This window comes from Nerophis ophidion, linkage group LG02 (genome assembly GCF_033978795.1).
Source record: "Nerophis ophidion isolate RoL-2023_Sa linkage group LG02, RoL_Noph_v1.0, whole genome shotgun sequence".
NCBI lineage: Eukaryota > Metazoa > Chordata > Actinopteri > Syngnathiformes > Syngnathidae > Nerophis > Nerophis ophidion.
In genome coordinates this window covers 80,256,351-80,275,268 of record NC_084612.1, presented here as the reverse complement: position 1 = coordinate 80,275,268, position 18,918 = coordinate 80,256,351, and the positions used below count along the sequence as shown (strand labels likewise).

The window sequence follows — 18,918 nt, the reverse complement described above, 5'->3', positions numbered from 1 at the left end:
CGCAGAGAGCGAAAATCAGGCACTTTAAAGCTTTATTTAGGGATATTCCGATACCGGTAAAATTTTGAAAAAAACTTCAAAAAATACAACAAGCCACTGGTAACTGATTTTAATTGTTTTTAACCCTTTTGAAATTGTGATAATGTTCCCCTTTAAGGCCCAAGCTGTTTGTTTACATGCTTTTTTTTTGTTTCTCTTTGCTATTTGGGCTTATTGGATCCTAATTAAAATGAAAAGTAAGAATCATCTTTTGATATGATGTACTTAATCCATAAGTACACAAACGTGTACTTTATGTTTAGTGACATGCCGATTCTTATTTTTACACTTTTTTTCCCCCAAATTCCATTTTATGTAATACTCTTCTGACACCACCAGATGGCAGTGTAAGTCTCCACATAAGTGGCCATAACACCCCAATTCAGTTGTGTACAAAATATTGGAAATAAGAGCTAAAAGGTGCTGTCCACGCAGGTTGCCACTTAGCCATTAGAGGTTTTAATGCAGGAAAACTGAAAAGTTTGCCCTTGAAACATCCGTTTTTACACCTTTTTGTTCGCAGGTACTTCAGATCCTGGACTTGTACGCCAGAGTGTACGAGGAGCTGATGGCCATCCCGGTGGTGAAGGGAAGGAAGACTGAGAAGGAGAAGTTCGCCGGAGGGGATTACACCACCACCGTGGAGGCCTTCATCTCTGCCAGCGGCCGAGCCATCCAGGTACCGCCTCCTGTCCAGCGCTCGTCTATCTAAACTTAGGCTATCTCGTCTTGATCCGGCCGCCGCAGGGTGCCACGTCCCACCATCTGGGGCAGAACTTCTCCAAGATGTTCGAGATCATGTTTGAGGATCCAAAGAAGCCCGGCGAGAAGCAGCTGGCCTTCCAGAACTCATGGGGCCTCACCACCAGGACCATCGGTGTCCTGACCATGGTCCACGGAGACAACATGGGCCTGGTCCTTCCGCCCAGAGTGGCCTGCCTGCAGGTAGATATACACTGCAGTTAGTGGGTACATCTACAGCGCAGGTGTCAAACTCAAGGCCCGGGGGCCAGATCTGGCCCGCCACTTAATTTTATATGGCCCGGGAAAACTTGGAAATAATATGCGTTAATAAAGTACCTTATCTTTTCTTACTAAATGTATTAATTTTTTTCCATTTTGATGGAAAAAAATATGTACTGCATGAAATTGCATACATTTATGAACTTTAATAGTATCCAAAAATCCATTAAAATGCATTACATTAGTTTGAAGTTGCATAAAAAGCTTTAGATTATTTTGAAGTGGCATTAAAATCATTACATTAGTTTGATGTTGCATTAAAAGCCATTAAATTAGTTTGAAGTTGCATTAAAAAGCATTAGATTAGTTTGAAGTTGCATTCAAACAATTACATTAGTTTGACGTTGCATTAAAAGGCATTAGATTAGTTTTGAAGTTGAATTAAAAAGCATTACATTTATTTGAAGTTGCATTAAAAAGCATTAGATTAGTTTGAAGTTGCATTCAAATCATTACATTAGTTTGACGTTGCATTAAAATGCATTAGATTAGTTTGAAGTTGCATTAAAAAGCATTAGATTATTTTGAAGTGGTATTAAAATCATTAGATTAGTTTGATGTTGCATTAAAAAGTATTAGATTAGTTTGAAGTTGCATTCAAATCATTACATTAGTTTGATGTTGCATTAAAAAGCATTAGATTAGTTTGATGTTGCATTAAAAGGTATTAGATTAGTTTTGAAGTTGAATTAAAAAGCATTATATTAGTTTGAAGTTGCATTAAAAAGCATTAGATTAGTTTGAAGTTGCATTCAAATCATTACATTAGTTTGACGTTGCATTAAAAAGCATTAGATTAGTTTGAAATTGCATTAAAATCATTTAATTAGTTGGACGTTGCATTAAAAAGCACTAGGTTAGTTTTAAGGTGCATTAAAAGGCATTATATTAGTTTACGTTGCATTAAAAGCATTAGATTAGTTTGAAATTGCATTAAAATCATTAAATTAGTTTGACGTTGCATTAAAAAGCATTAGTTTTAAGTTGCATTAAAAGCATCAGATTAGTTTGACGATGCATTAAAAGCATTAGATTAGTTTGAAATTGCATTAAAATCATTAAGTTGCATTAAAAGCATCAGATTAGTTTGACGATGCATTGAAAGCATTAGATTAGTTTTAAGTTGCATTAAAAGCATTAGATTAGTTTGAAGGTTGCATTAAAATCATTCGATTGGTTTTAAGTTGCATTAAAAGTACTAGATTAGTTTAAATTTGCATTAAGAGCATTAGATTAGTTTTAAGTTGCATTCAAATCATTAGATTAGTTTTAAGTTGTATCAAAAGCATTAGATTAGGTTTAAGTTGCATTAAAATCATTAGATTAGTTTGTTGCATTAAAAGCATTAGATTAGTTTGACATTGCATTAAAAAGCATTAGATTAGTTTTACGTTGCATTAAAAGCATTAGATTAGTTGTAAGTTGCATTAAAATCATTAGATTAGTTTGACGTATTAAAAACATTAGATTTGTTTTAAATTGCATTAACATCATTAAATTTGTTTGACGTTGCATTAAATGGATTACCGGCAGATTAGTTGGAAGTTGCATTAAAAGCATTAGATTAGTTTGAATTTGCTTTAAGAGCATTAGAATAGTTTTAAATTGCATCAAAAGCATTAGATTAGTTTAACGTTGCATTAAAAGCATTAGGCGACTTTGGTAAACTATGAAGCCGCACCGCTTGGATTGTCGGCGCGTTAAACAAATATGAGTATTATTATGGTGTGTGTATAGAGTAAGACATATTAATCTGGCGTTTAGTTTTGCAATATTATGCAAAAAAATGTTCTTCTTGTACCTGCTGATGTGTATTTGGGATCTGCATTAGTCCTGAAAATGTGTGCGGGTCCGCCGTACTCGATAAGCTTCTTTTCCTCTATCTTCTTGTTATCAATGTGGACATTGTTGGTTGTCGTGTCATGTACGGATGGACCTTATGGACGCCGTCTTTGCTACACAGTAAGTCTTTGCTGTCGTCCAGCATTCTGTTTTTGTTTACTTTGTAGCCAGTTCAGTTTTAGCTTCGTTCTGCGTAGCCTTCCCTAAGCATAAATGCCTTTTCTTAGGGGCACTCACCTTTTGTTTATTTTTTGGTTTAAGCATTAGACACCTTTTTACCTGCACGCTGCCTCCCGCTGTTTCCGACAGCTACAAAGCAATTAATACGATATGGAAGAGTATTACACGGTGTTGCGTTTGGACCAGATGTTCCTCCGAGGAAATTAAAGTTGCTGGTCAATCCCAAGTTCTTTTGATGACACATAAGCTGATTTTAAATGATAGCCCAGAACAGAATAGGTATTTTGCAATTTATTCCAAAGCTTTGGAGAGACCAACCTAAAAAAACAACACATTCAATTCGCGTCGCCTAGTTGATCTGAAAACCCTACGGAAGCGCTGTCTTCTTCAATATCTCCCTCGCCCACACCCACCGGAACGAATACACATATCTGTTGTTCTGCTTAGCCTGAGACAGGAAGAGATAAGAAGGGAGTATAGCTACTCTCTACATTCCTAAAGCTTCAAGGTTAACACACAGTTTACTAGCGGTCAACCAGAGAGAGAACAAATGGAAAAACGCTAGCTGTTTTCAAATATGACTATGAATATAAAAAGTAACTCTTGCAGATATAAATATATATCTCCGTCAACGGTCACTTTGCCGAGCTCAAGACAGCACAGATACTCAACGACAACACATTAAAGTTAAAGTACCAATGATTGTCACACACACACTAGGTGCGGCGAAATTATTCTCTGCATTTGACCCATCACCCTAGATCACCCCCTGGGAGGTGAGGGGAGCATTGAGCAGCAGCGGTGGCCACGCCCGAGAAAAATTTATGGTGATAATTTGCAGACTATTATTACTGGAGTACAAAAAATATTTTAACCCAAATAGGTGAAATTAGATCATCTCCCACGGCACACCAGACTGTATCTCACGGCACACCAGTGTACTGCGGCACAGTGGTTGAAAAACACTGATGTAGACCACAAGGAAGTGTTTTACATTTAGAAAAAAAATGAATTAACATGACCCCTTTAAAGCGCCCTATAATCAGATGCGTCTTTTGTATGAAAATAGACCTGACTAGACCGGCTCATCGGCAGTGCGCCTTATAGTCCGGTGCGCCCTATGGTCCAGAAAAAAGGGTATTATCAAGGATTATACGTCGGTTGCGTTCCCAGATATGTGGAACTATTGTGCTCCAGACGTCATTCTACACGCCAAAACAGATGGAAACTTGGAAAAGCACGGAGGTCTACAACTACTTTGTCCGTGCCTGGGTTAAGGACATCGGTATCAAGACCCTCTCTGGATAAATATGCATCGGTTTTGCAGACAAATTTTTAAGGAAGTATTCACAGCAAACTCGTGCATTCTTCCACTTTGCTCTCCTGGACCGGAGGGTGAGCGGCTTTTCTCGTCAATTTGTGAAATCTTGCACTCTTTCGCCCTTTTTGATGACTACTCGGAGGAAAGAACACACTCTTGTGGTTTTAATAAGTGTGTGAGGTAAAGAAAAACTTTTTTTTTTTAATTGCTACTTTTATTTATTGTTAATAACAATAATAATAATAATAATATGGGTTGTACTTGTATAGCGCTTTTCTACCTTCAAGGTACTCAAAGCGCTTTGACACTACTTCCACATTTACCCATTCACACACACATTCACACACTGATGGGGGAGCTGCCATGCAAGGCGCTAACCAGCACCCATCAGGAGCAAGGGTGAAGTGTCTTGCTCAGGACACAACGGACGTGACGAGGTTGGTACTAGGTGGGAATTGAACCAAGGACCCTCGGGTTGCGCACGGCCACTCTCCCACTACGCCACCTAATAATAATAGATATTTTTTTGTAAAAAAGCAATTTACGTTGAGCAAACAACCTCAAAGTGCCGCAGTGTAAAAAAATAGTAATAATAATAATAACAATAGTAGTAATAATAATAAAAAGATAATAAAAATAAATAAAATATAAAACTAGAAACAGCCCAATAGCTAGAACCAGCATGCATATGTGAATTGAATTATATTTATGTAATTTATATATATTTATATAAATGTATATAAATATATATATTTATTTATTTATATTTATATAAATATATATATTTATATGAATATAATTTATATAAATTATATTTATATAATTTATAGTTACAACGTGTAAATGGAATAAAACAAACAACATGTTTACTCACCACTTTCTGGGAAACTGATCAAGGAGCTCTTTCTATTATTAGGTCCATCAGTGCTAAATGTTATAAACTTATCACTTTCCTCGGGCACTGTTCCCCTAGCATTCAAAAAAAGTGGTTATTCATCCTCCTCTTAAAAGACCTAACCTCGATCCTGACCTCATGGTAAACTACCGACCGGTGTCTCACCTTCCCTTTATTTCAAAAATGCTCGAAAAAATTGTTACGGAGCAGTTAAATGAACACTTAGCGTCTAACAATCTATGTGAAACCTTTCAATCCGGTTTCAGGGCAAATCACTCCACGGAAACAGCCCTCGCAAAAATGACTAATGATCTATTGAAGTAAACGATTGATTGATTGATTGATATAGCGCTTTTCTCAAGTGACTCAAAGCGCTTTACATAGTGACACCCAATATATAAGTTACATTTAAACCAGTGTGGGTGGCACTGGGAGCAGGTGGGTAAAGTGTCTGGCCCAAAGACACAACGGCAGTAACTAGGATGGCACAAGCGGGAATCGAACCTGCAACCCTCAAGTTGCTGACACGGTCACTCTACCAACCGAGCTATGCCGCCCCATATATCTATAAAAAGGCTTTTTTTTTTTTTTTTAAAAAGAAGGGTTTTTAAGCATCTTTTAAAAGCATCGAAAGTCTGAGGTGCCCTCAGGTGGTCAGGGAGAGCGTTCCACAGACTGGGAGCAGCGGATCAGAAAGCTCGGTCTCCCATAGTTCCTAGCTTTGTCCTTCGAGGCTGAAGGAGTAAAGCCTGTTTGGAGCGGAGGATTTTGGGGTGAGCGGTTCTTTGAGGTAGACGGGGACATTTCCATGGAGGCACTGGTGAGTTAATAGGGAGATTTTGAATTCAATCCTGAGTGGAACAGGAAGCCAGTGAAGGGATTTGAGAGTTGGTGTGATGTGGTCGTATTTCCGCACTCTCATCAGAATCCTCGCAGCAATATTACTGTATTTTCCAGGCTATAGAGCACACCGTTAGATAAGCCACACCCATCCATCCATCCATCCATTTTCTACCCCTTATTCCCTTTCGGGGTCGCGGGGGGCGCTGGCGCCTACCTCAGCTACAATCGGGCGGAAGGCAGGGTACACCCACTAAATCAAAAATGTTTCAAACAAATCCATATATTAGCTGCACCGGACAAAAAGCCACACATTGTTATAGCTCGGTTGGTAGAGTGGCCGTGCCAGCAACTTGAGGGATCCATGTTTGATCCCCGCTTCTGCCTTCCTATTCACTTTGGGCAAGACACTTTACCCACCTGCTCCCAGTGCCACCCACACCGCTTTAAATGTAACTTAGATATTGGGTTTCACTACGTAAAGCGCTTTGAGTCGCTAGAGAAAAGCGCTATATAAATATAATTCACTTCACTTCACATATATACATTGTGGAATAAGTTATCCATCCATCCATATTCTACCGCTTGTCCCTTTATATTTACACAGGAATATTCTGTAATTTTTTATTTACATACCTTAATTGTTTCTAAAGGGTGTCTGTAACACAGCAGTAAAACGGCTGGTCAAACAAAACAGAGGTCATCGTCATGAACCCACTAACTGCTCTCCAATCAGCTAAACCAGGGGTGTCCAAACTTTTTCCACTGAGGGCCGCACACTGAAAAATCAAAGCAAGCGGGGGCCATTTTGATATTTTTTTTATTTTAAAAACCAATACAATATATGTATAAAAAATGTACATTTAGGCCTCCATTCAGGATTTTGGTAAAAAATATATAAAAAATGTGTCATTATTCAGTATTATTATTTGTATTATTTATCTAGTTTTAAATCGCTAGATCAACATTAGGTCATTCTGTCAATATAAAATTTTTAAAGATTTAAGTTGTATGCTCTTTTTGTCAAAGAAAACCCTGTTTTTTATGGAAAAAAACACAAAATATGCAATATTTTCACCCAATAAAATTTTTAAGTGGAATATTTCAGATTAAATAAGAATTGGAGCCTTAAAAAGGTAAATTACTCATAACACCATTAATTTTATTTTTGTATTTTTGAGCAATGACACTTAAAAACAAATCACATTAAAATTATTGGGATCAAAAAGGGTCTTACTCATTGAAGTGTTTAAAAACATAAATTATATATTTTAACACAATAATCTCGAGATCACCTTCGGATCTATCCGTCAATTATAAGTTGTATTGTTGTTTATATTCGGGAAACACAAAACATGCAAAATTTCCCTCCAAAAATATCTCAAAGTGGAATATTTAATGTGATTTTTTTTTTGGAGCCTTGAATTGGTCAGTAATTCATAATGAGATAGATTTTGATTCATTATTATTTTTTAAAGAAAGAAACAGCCTGCATGGCAGCTTTGTGTTATTCGAGTAAACATTGCAACATTTTATTGTTACATTCCACCTGTTTGCTCTTTCATTACACTTTTTATGTTTTAATTTATTTTTTCAATCGTATTTTTAAACTGGGCCTTTAAAAAATTACATGCGAGCCGCACTTTGGACACCCCTGAGCTAAACTGACTCAATATACTCCACGGTGACATTTTGGTGAATTTACTGAGGGATTTAAGAAACTGAAACAATACAAAAATAATGCCAATGTAAGTAAATAATGCCAACAAAGACACTCGTAAATGTGTTTGCTTATTAGCTAATGCTAACGACGCTTGTTTACATTATGATAACACATGGAGATATGCAGTAAGTAAGAAGTGTTTTAGTTATATTGTAAAACTTAAAAAACGTTGCTGGGAGTGATGAATGAAGAGTCCGTACAAGTAAGAACGCTATGGACGGAAAGAAGACGAAGCAGCACTTCTACTTCTGGTCCAAAGAAGCTTTAAATTTAACTTTAAAAGAAGGGCACTACAGCACATGCAGTGAACAAACTTATCCAAAAGATGGGGCCATAGTACAAATTCTAACACCTTATCAGTGTATTATTATTATTTTTTTTAAACTATTTGCATTATGGCCAACAACGAAAAAAAAATCCATAATTAAGCCGCACCGTTTTATAAGCCGCAGGGTACGAAGTGTAGGAAAAAAGTAGCGGCTTACATTTTACCTGTTTGGTTATTCGTTACTAATTTATATGTTTTTTTAAATATTTAAAGTTGAGCTTCAGTGGTACAATAAACGCTCCTGATTTTAAATGAGTGAATAGTGGTGACTTTTAGCGTCACTCAAAATAAGTGTGATTATTTTAGAGCGTGACGTGGGGCGCAGTAACTTGAGGGTTCCAGGTTCGATCCCCGTCTCTTGCCATCCTTGGGCAAGACACTTGACCCTTGCGCCAAGTGCCACGAATGAATGATAGGTGGCGGTCAGAGGGGGTGTAGGCGCAAATTGGCTACGAATGTAGCTTACCACCACTTACGTGTGAATGCCGAGTGAATGAATGATGGGTTCTCACTTCTCTGTGAGCGCTTTGAGTGTTTAATCCAGTGTTTTTCAACCATGGTGCCGCAGCCCACTAGTGTAGCGTGAGATATTGTTTGGTGTGCTCTGGGAGATGATGTCATTTCACCTAATTGGGTTAAAAATATTTTTTGCACACCAGTACTTATAATCGGCAAATGTGCCGTTATTGAGTTTCCGCGCTGTCTGGAACTTGGCAGAGTAACCGTGTAATACTCTTCCATATTAGTAGGTGGCAGCAGGTAGCTAATTGCTTTGTAGATGTCGGGAACAATGACGATGGTATGCAGGTAAAAGTATCCAACGCTAAAACCAAAAATAAACAAAGGGCGAGTGCTGCTAAGAAAAGGCATTGAAGCTTAGGGATGGCTATGCAAAACGAAGCTAAAACCAAACTGGCTGCAAAGTAAACAAAAACAGAACGCTGGATGACAGTAAAGACTTACTGCGTGTGGAGCAGATGGCGTCCACAAAGTACATCCGTACTTGCCATGACAATCAACACCAAAATAGGAGCGCAAGACAAGAACTAAAACACAACACGCAGGAAAATACCAAAAAACTCATGGTATGATGTGACAGGTGGTGATAATACACGTACTTTGAGACAAGAGCTATAATGATGCATGCTTGATTATGGTTTGAAGTCATATCCAACAATTGCGACAACGACTTTTTACCGTCAATATCGGCTGCTGAGTTTAATTTTTTAATGTTTTCTGCTTGTGGTGTGCCTCGGGATTTTTTCTAATGAATAAATTGTGCTTTGGCTCAGAAAATGTTGAAAAAACGAAGCTATAACCAAGCTGGCTGCAAAGTAAACAAAAACAGAACGCTGGACGACAGCAAAGACTTGTAAGCGTGTGGAGCAGATGGCGTCCACAAAGTACATCCATGACAATCAACACCAAAATAGGAGCGCAAGACAAGAACTAAAACACAACACACAGGAAAATACCAAAAAATTCATGGCATGATTTGAAAGGTGGTGACAATACACGTACTTTGAGACAAGAGCTATATTGATGTATGCTTGGTTATGGTTTTAATTTATATCCAACAGTTGTGACAACGATTTTTTTACTGTCAATATCGGCTGCTGAGTCTCATTTTTCAATGTTTTCTGCTGGTGGTGTGCCTCTGGATTTTTTTCAATGAAAAAATGTCCTTTGGCTCAGAAAAGGTGGAAAAACAAAGCTATAACAGAACTGGCTGCAAAGTAAACAAAAACAGAACATTGGACGACAGGAAAGACTTACAGCGTGTGGAGCAGACAGCGTCCACAAAGTACATCCGTACTTGCAATGACAATCAACGCCAAAACTGGAGCGCAAGACAAAAACTAAAACACAACACACAGGAAAATACCAAAAAACTCATGGCATGATGTGACAGGTGGTGATAATACACATACTTTGAGACAAGAGCTATACTGATGCATTCCAAGATGGCGGCGCCCGAACGGGCTGCAACATTGCGGAGCTGCTGCTAAAGATGGAACATTTGGCAGAAATACCGGACAATTCCACAAACTTTATGGCTGGCTCACATCGTGGTCACTCCGTGATCCCGTACGACCGCCAGACACTTCTGGATGTGGACACATCGGGCCGTTTTGGACCGATAGACACTTGCGTGCTAGACTTGCTAACTAGCATGGGAATACATCGGCGGCTACATCCAGCGGCCTGTGAAGCAGGGGAGTATAGTAGCAGCGGGGGCCGTCTACGGAGCAGACGCCAGCGGTGTGATCGGAAACGCGGATGCCGAGCGGGGCTAAAAACAAAGCAGAAGGCTAATCCCCACAGAACACCACTTTCCTCCATCCCGAAGACGGATTTAGATGGAAAATGCGAGACTACTGGTCTGGGTAAGGAGTCAGTTAAATTAGAACAAGTTTTTTCTGCTTTGAGTGTTTCAGAGTTGGACATGTGTTTTACTGAGGTGGCTAACTATGATGCGTGCAGTTTATCAAAGCAACAAACAAACAATCGGAAAATCCCCGTTACTGAGGTGGCTAACCATGATGCGTGCAGTTTATCAAAGCAACAATCAAACAATCGGAAAATTCCTGTCGTATCAATTCCTAGATATGGTCGTAACTATACTAAATGCACCGGGCATAATAAACACAACATTATTAATATTGCTACTACGGATAATTTGATCAAAAACTCCCTAAAACAGCCCACTACCTATAATATAGGTTTTTTAAACATAAGATCATTGTCTCCTAAAACGTTGTTAGTTAATGATATTATCAGAGACAACAATCTTAACGTCATCGGTCTCAGCGAAACCTGGCTTAAACCAAACGACTTTTTTGCGCTAAATGAGGCATGTCCTCCTAACTTTACACATGCGCATATTGCCCGTCCGCTCAAAAGGGGTGGGGGGGTTGCACTAATATACAACGAAAACTTTAACCTTAGTCCTAACATAAATAATAAATATAAATCGTTTGAGGTGCTTACTATGAGGTCTGTCACACCGCTGCCTCTACACCTGGCTGTTATCTACCGCCCCCCAGGGCCCTATTCGGACTTTATTAATGAATTCTCAGAGTTCGTTGCTGATCTAGTGACACACGCCGATAATATAATCATAATGGGGGACTTTAATATCCATATGAATACCCCATCGGACCCACCGTGCGTAGCGCTCCAGACTGTAATTGATAGCTGTGGTCTCACACAAATAATAAATGAACCCACGCATCGCAACGGTAATACGATAGACCTAGTGCTTGTCAGGGGCATCACCGTTTCCAAAGTTACGATACTCCCGTATACTAAAGTATTGTCTGATCATTACCTTATAAAATTCGAGGTTCAGACGCATGTTCGTCAAACTAATAATAATAATAACTGCTATAGCAGCCGCAACATTAATACAGCCACAACGACAACTCTTGCTGACCTACTGCCCTCGGTAATGGCACCATTCCCAAAGTAAGTGGGCTCTATTGATAACCTCACTAACAACTTTAACGACGCCCTGCGCGAAACCATTGATAACATAGCACCGCTAAAGTTAAAAAAGGCTCCAAAAAAGCGCACCCCGTGGTTTACAGAAGAAACTAGAGCTCAGAAATTATTATGTAGAAAGCTGGAACGCAAATGGCGCACGACTAAACTTGAGGTGCACCATCAAGCATGGAGTGATGGTTTAATAACTTATAAACACATGCTTACCTTAGCTAAAGCTAAATATTACTCAAATCTCATCCACCGTAATAAAAACGATCCTAAATTTTTGTTTAGTACGGTAGCATCGCTAACCCAACAAGGGACTCCTTCCAGTAGCTCAACCCACTCAGCTGATGACTTTATGCAATTCTTTAGTAAGAAAATTGAAGTCATTAGAAAGGAGATTAAAGACAATGCGTCCCAGCTACAACGGGGTTCTATTAACACTGACACGATTGTATATACGGCGGATACTGCCCTCCAAAATAGTTTCTCTCGTTTTGAGGAAATAACATTAGAGGAATTGTTACAACGTGTAAATGGAATAAAACAGACAACATGTTTACTTGACCCTCTTCCTGGGAAACTGATCAAGGAGCTCTTTGTATTATTAGGTCCATCAGTGCTAAATATTATAAACTTATCACTCTCCTCGGGCACTGTTCCCCTAGCATTCAAAAAAGCGGTTATTCATCCTCTCCTTAAAAGACCTAACCTCGATCCTGACCTCATGGTAAATTACCGACCGGTGTCTCACCTTCCCTTTATTTCAAAAATCCTTGAAAAAATTGTTGCGGAGCAGTTAAATGAACACTTAGCGTCTAACAAGCTATGTGAAACCTTTCAATCCGGTTTCAGGGCAAATCACTCCACGGAGACAGCCCTCGCAAAAATGACTAATGATCTATTGCTAACGATGGATTCTGATGCGTCATCTATGTTGCTGCTCCTCGATCTTAGCGCTGCTTTCGATACCGTCGATCATAATATTTTATTAGAACGTATCAAAACACGAATTGGTATGTCAGACTTAGCCCTGTCTTGGTTTAACTCTTATCTTACTGATAGGATGCAGTGTGTCTCCCATAACAATGTGACCTCGGACTACGTTAAGGTAACGTGTGGAGTTCCCCAGGGTTCGGTCCTTGGCCCTGCACTCTTCAGCATCTACATGCTGCCGCTAGGTGACATCATACGCAAATACGGTATTAGCTTTCACTGTTATGCTGATGACACCCAACTCTACATGCCCCTAAAGCTGACCAACACGCCGGATTGTAGTCAGCTGGAGGCGTGTCTTAATGAAATTAAACAATGGATGTCCGCTAACTTTTTGCAACTTAATGCCAAAAAAACGGAAATGCTGATTATCGGTCCTCCTAGACACCGAACTCTATTTAATAATACAACTCTAACATTTGACAACCAAACAATTAAACAAGGCGACACGGTAAAGAATCTGGGTATTATCTTCGACCCAACTCTCTCCTTTGAGGCACACATTAAAAGCGTTACTAAAACGGCCTTCTTTCATCTCCGTAATATCGCTAAAATTCGCTCCATTCTGTCCACTAAAGACGCTGAGATCATTATCCATGCGTTTGTTACGTCTCGCCTCGACTACTGTAACGTATTATTTTCGGGTCTCCCCATGTCTAGCATTAAAAGATTACAGTTGGTACAAAATGCGGCTGCTAGACTTTTGACAAGAACAAGAAAGTTTGATCACATTACGCCTGTACTGGCTCACCTGCACTGGCTTCCTGTGCACTTAAGATGTGACTTTAAGGTTTTACTACTTACGTATAAAATACTACACGGTCTAGCTCCATCTTATCTTGCCGATTGTATTGTACCATATGTCCCGGCAAGAAATCTGGGTTCAAAGGACTCCGGCTTATTAGTGATTCCCAAAGCCCAAAAAAAGTCTGCGGGCTATAGAGCATTTTCCGTTCGGGCTCCAGTACTCTGGAATGCCCTCCCGGTAACAGTTCGCGATGCCACCTCAGTAGAAGCATTTAAGTCTCACCTTAAAACTCATTTGTATACTCTAGCCTTTAAATAGACTCCCTTTTTAGACCAGTTGATCTGCCGTTTCTTTTCTTTTTCTTCTATGTCCCACTCTCCCGTGTGGAGGGGGTCCGGTCCGATCCGGTGGCCATGTACTGCTCGCCTGTGTATCGGCTGGGGACATCTCTGCGCTGCTGGTCCGCCTACGCTTGGGATGGTTTCCTGCTGGCTCCGCTGTGAACGGGACTCTCGCTGCTGTGTCTTGGATCCTCTTTGGACTGGACTCTCGCGACTGTGTTGGATCCATTGTGGATTGAACTTTCACAGTATCATGTTAGATCCGCTCGACATCCATTGCTTTCCTCCTCTCTAAGGTTCTCATAGTCATCATTGTCACCGACGTCCCACTGGGTGTGAGTTTTCCTTGCCCTTATGTGGGCCTACCGAGGATGTCGTGGTGGTTTGTGCAGCCCTTTGAGACACTAGTGATTTAGGGCTATATAAGCAAACATTGATTGATTGATTGATGCTTGGTTATGGTTTGAATTCATATCCAACAATTGCGACAACGACTTTTTATTGTCAATATCGGCTGCTTGTGGTGTACCTCGGGATTTTTTCTAATGAATAAAATGTGCTTTGGCTCAGAAAATGTTGCAAAAACGAAGCTAAAACGGAACTGGCTGCAAAGTAAACAAAAACAGAACGCTGGACGACCGCAAAGACTTACAGCGTGTGGAGCAGACGGCGTCCACAAAGTACATCCGTACATGCCATGACCAAAATAGGAGAGCAAGACAAGAACTAAAACACAACACACAGGAAAATACCAAGAAACTTAAAATAAGTCATGGCATGATGTGACAGTACACCTACTTTGAGACAAGAGCTATGTTGATGCATGCTTGGTTATGGTTTTAATTCATATCCAACAATTGTGACAACTACTTTTTACCGTCAATATCGGCTGCCGAGTCTCTCTTTTTTATGTTTTCTGCTTGTGGTGTGTCTCTGGATTTTTTCCAATTAAAAAATGTCCTTTTGCTCAGAAAAGGTGGAAGAACAAAGCTAAAACCGAACTGGCTTTCAAGTAAACAAAAACAGAAATCTGGACGACAGCAAAGACTTGTAAGCGTGTGGAGCAGATGGCGTCCACAAAGTACATCCATGACAATCAACACCAAAATAGGAGCGCAAGACAAGAACTATAACACAACACACAGGAAAATACCAAAAAACTCATGGTATGATTTGACAGGCGGTGATAATACACTTACTTACACAATTGCGACAACGACTTTTTACCGTCAATATCGGCTGCTGAGTTTCATTTTTTTTATTTTCTGCTGGCGGTGTGCCTCGGGATTTTTTTAAATGAAAAAAATGTGCCTTTGCTAAGTAAAGGTGGAAAAACGAAGCTAAAACGGAACTGGCTGCAAAGTAAACAAAAACAGAACGCTGGACGACAGCAAAGACTTACAAGCGTGTGGAGCAGACGGCGTCCACAAAGTACATCCGTACATGCCATGACAATCATCACCAAAATAGGAGCGCAAGACAAGAACTAAAACACAACACACAGGAAAATACCAAAAAACCCAAAATAAGTTATGGCATGATGTGACAGTACACCTACTTTGAGACAGGAGCTATATTGATGCATGCTTGGTTATGGTTTTAATTCATATCCAACAGTTGTGACAACTACTTTTTACTGTTAATATCGGCTGCCGAGTCTCTCTTTTTTATGTTTTCTGCTTGTGGTGTGCCTCGGGATTTTTTCCAATTAAAAAAAATGTCCTTTGCCTCAGAAAAGGTGGAAAAACAAAGCTAAAACCGAACTGGCTTTCAAGTAAACAAAAACAGAAATCTGGACGACAGCAAAGACTTGTAAGCGTGTGGAGCAGACGGCGTCCACAAAGTACATCCGTACATGCCATGACAATCAATACCAAAATAGGAGCGCAAGACAAGAACTAAAACACAACACACAGGAAAATACCAAAAAACTCATGGTATGATGTGACAGGCGGTGATAATACACTTACTTTGAGACAAGAGCTATAATGATGCATGCTTGGTTATGGTTTGAATTCATATCCAACAATTGCGACAACGACTTTTTACCATCAATATCGGCTGCTGAGTTTAATTTTTTAATATTTTCTGCTGGTGGTGTGCCTCGGGATTTTTTTCAATGAAAAAAATGTGCCTTTTGCGGTATAGCTTAGTTAGTAGAGCGGCCGTGCCAGCAACTTGAGGGTTGCAGGTTCGATCCCTGCTTCCGCCATCCTAGTCAATGCCGTTGTGTCCTTGGGCAAGACACTTTACCCACCTGCTCCCAGTGCCACCCACACTGGTTTAAATGTAACTTAGATATTGGGTTTCACTATGTAAAGCGCTTTGAGTCACTTGAGGAAAAAGCGCTATATAAATATAATTCAATTCACTTCACTTTGCTCAGTAAAGGTGGAAAAACGAAGCTAAAACGGAACTGGCTGCAAAGTAAACAAAAACAGAACGCTGGACGACAGCAAAGACTTACAGCGTGTGGAGCAGACGGCGTCCACAAAGTACATCCGTACTTGCCATTACAATCATCAGCAAAATAGGAGCGCAAGACAAGAACTAAAACACAACACACAGGAAAATACCAAAAAACTCAAAATAAGTCATGGCATGATGTGACAGTACACCTACTTTGAGACAAGAACTATATTGATGCATGTTTGGTTATGGTTTTAATTCATATCCAACAATTTTGACAACTACTTTTTACCGTCAATATCGGCTGCCGAGTCTCTCTTTTTTATGTTTTCTGCTTGTGGTGTGTCTCGGGATTTTTTCCAATTAAAAAAATGTCCTTTTGCTCAGAAAAGGTGGAAGAACAAAGCTAAAACCGAACTGGCTGCAAAGTAAACAAAAACAGGATACTGGACGACAGCAAAGACTTACAGCGTGTGGAGCAGACGGCGTCCACAAAGTACATCCGTACATGCCATGGAAAATACCAAAAAACTCATGGCATGATGTGACAGGTGGTGATAATACACGTACTTTGAGACAAGAGCTATAGTGATGCATGCTTGGTTATGGTTTAAAGTCATATCCAATAATTGCGACAATGACTTTTTACCGTCAATATCGGCTGCTGAGTTTAATTTTTTAATGTTTTCTGCTTGTGGTGTCCCTCGGGATTTTTTTCAATGAAAAAAATGTGCCTTTGCTCAGAAAAGGTGGAAAAACTAAGCTAAAACGGAGCTGGCTGCAAAGTAAACAAAAACAGAACGCTGGACGACAGCAAAGACTTACAGCGTGTGGAACAGACGGCGTCCACAAAGTACATCCGTACATGCCATGACAATCAACACCAAAATAGGAGCGCAAGACAAGAACTAAAACAACAACACACAGGAAAATACCAAAAAACTCATGGCATGATGTGACAGGTGGTGATAATACACGTACTTTGAGACAAGAGCTATATTGATGCATGCTTGGTTATGGTTTGAAGTCATATCCAACAATTGCGACAACGCCTTTTTACCGTCAATATCGGCTGCTGAGTTTAATTTTTTAATTTTTTCTGCTTGTGGTGTCCCTCGGGATTTTTTTCAATGAAAAAAATGTGCCTTTGCTCAGAAAAGGTGGAAAAACTAAGCTAAAACGGAACTGGCTGCAAAGTAAACAAAAACAGAACGCTGGACGACAGCAAAGACTTACAGCGTGTGGAGCAGATGGCGTCCACAAAGTACATCCATGACAATCAACACCAAAATAGGAGCGCAAGACAAGAACTAAAACACAACACACAGGAAAATACCAAAAAATTCATGGCATGATTTGAAAGGTGGTGACAATACACGTACTTTGAGACAAGAGCTATATTGATGTATGCTTGGTTATGGTTTTAATTTATATCCAACAGTTGTGAAACGATTTTTTTACCGTCAATATCGGCTGCTGAGTCTCATTTTTCAATGTTTTCTGCTGGTGGTTTGCCTCTGGATTTTTTTCAATGAAAAAAATGTGCCTTGGCTCAGAAAAGGTTTAAAAAAACAAAGCTAAAACCGAACTGGCTGCAAAGTAAATAAAAACACAATGCTGGATGACTTACAGCGTGTAGAGCAGATGGCGTCCACAAAGTACATCCTTACTTGCCAAGATAATCAACACCAAAATAGGAGCGCAAGACAACTGGTGGTGTGCCTCGGGATTTTTTCAATGGAAAAAAAATGTACCTTGGCTCAGAAAAGGTGTAAAAAACGTGTCAAGTCGATAGAAAAGTGCTGTATACATCTAATCCATTATTGTTGTTATTTTGGCCATTGTCGTCCACCTCATGTTCTCTTCCCGCCTCGCCAGGTCGTCATCATACCATGCGGCATCTCGGTGTCTCTGCCGGAGCAGGACAAGGAGGCGCTGATGAACCAGTGCTCCAAATACGTCGCCCGGCTGCTGGCCGCCGGCATCCGAGTGAAGACCGACGTCCGAGACAACTACTCGCCGGGATGGAAGTTCAACCACTGGGAGCTGAAGGTGGGCTCTCCGAAACACCCGAGGGCGGCCACTTAGTCACTAAAGTGACGTCTTTCCTCCCTCTCGCCGCCCAGGGCGTTCCCATCCGACTGGAGGTGGGCCCCAAGGACATGCAGCAGCGCCAGTGTGTGGCGGTGAGGAGGGACACGGGCGAGAAGACCACCATTCCCGACGCCGAGGTGGAGAAAAAGCTGACCGCCATGCTGGAGGACATTCAGAGCTGCTTGTTCAAGAAGTAAGTCTGGGTGTTGCTGAGTCAAGTGGAACCCGCTTAGGTTGACTCCCTTCGCATGAGCTGACCGGCGTCAACATAAGCGGTTGTCCACAATTCCCGGGCGCGGCCACCGCTGCTGCTCACTGCTCCCCTCACCTGCCACACTTAGTGGCCTAGTGGTTACAGCAGGGGTCCCCAACCACGGGGCCGCAGAATATTTTTTTATTCATTTTTATTTTAAAAAATAAATAAAATAAAATATATATATATATTTTTTTATTCAATCAACAGAAAAAGCACAATATACACTTACAATTAGTGCACCAACCACAAAAACCTCCTTTTTTCATGACAAAGAAAAAAAAAAAAAGGGTTGCACAGAAAAATTTCAATTTCATAATTTTCATATTGAACAAATTCCCAGGAATTCCTGTTTTTTTCTAACCTTATTTCAAACTTTTTTTAGTTCGATGACTCC

General features: G+C 40.1%; 1 protein-coding gene across 2 annotated transcripts in view; it reads left to right on the top strand.

Annotated features, from left to right (window-relative positions):
• Positions 1–18,918, top strand: part of eprs1 (glutamyl-prolyl-tRNA synthetase 1) — a 102,663-nt gene that overhangs the window by 79,764 nt on the left and 3,981 nt on the right. For both annotated transcript variants that reach the window (XM_061892324.1, XM_061892319.1), the window contains 4 exons: positions 563–718; positions 787–984; positions 18,053–18,226; positions 18,301–18,461. In XM_061892324.1, coding sequence (XP_061748308.1) covers positions 563–718; positions 787–984; positions 18,053–18,226; positions 18,301–18,461 — 689 coding nt within the window. The remainder of the gene's footprint in view (positions 1–562; positions 719–786; positions 985–18,052; positions 18,227–18,300; positions 18,462–18,918) is intronic.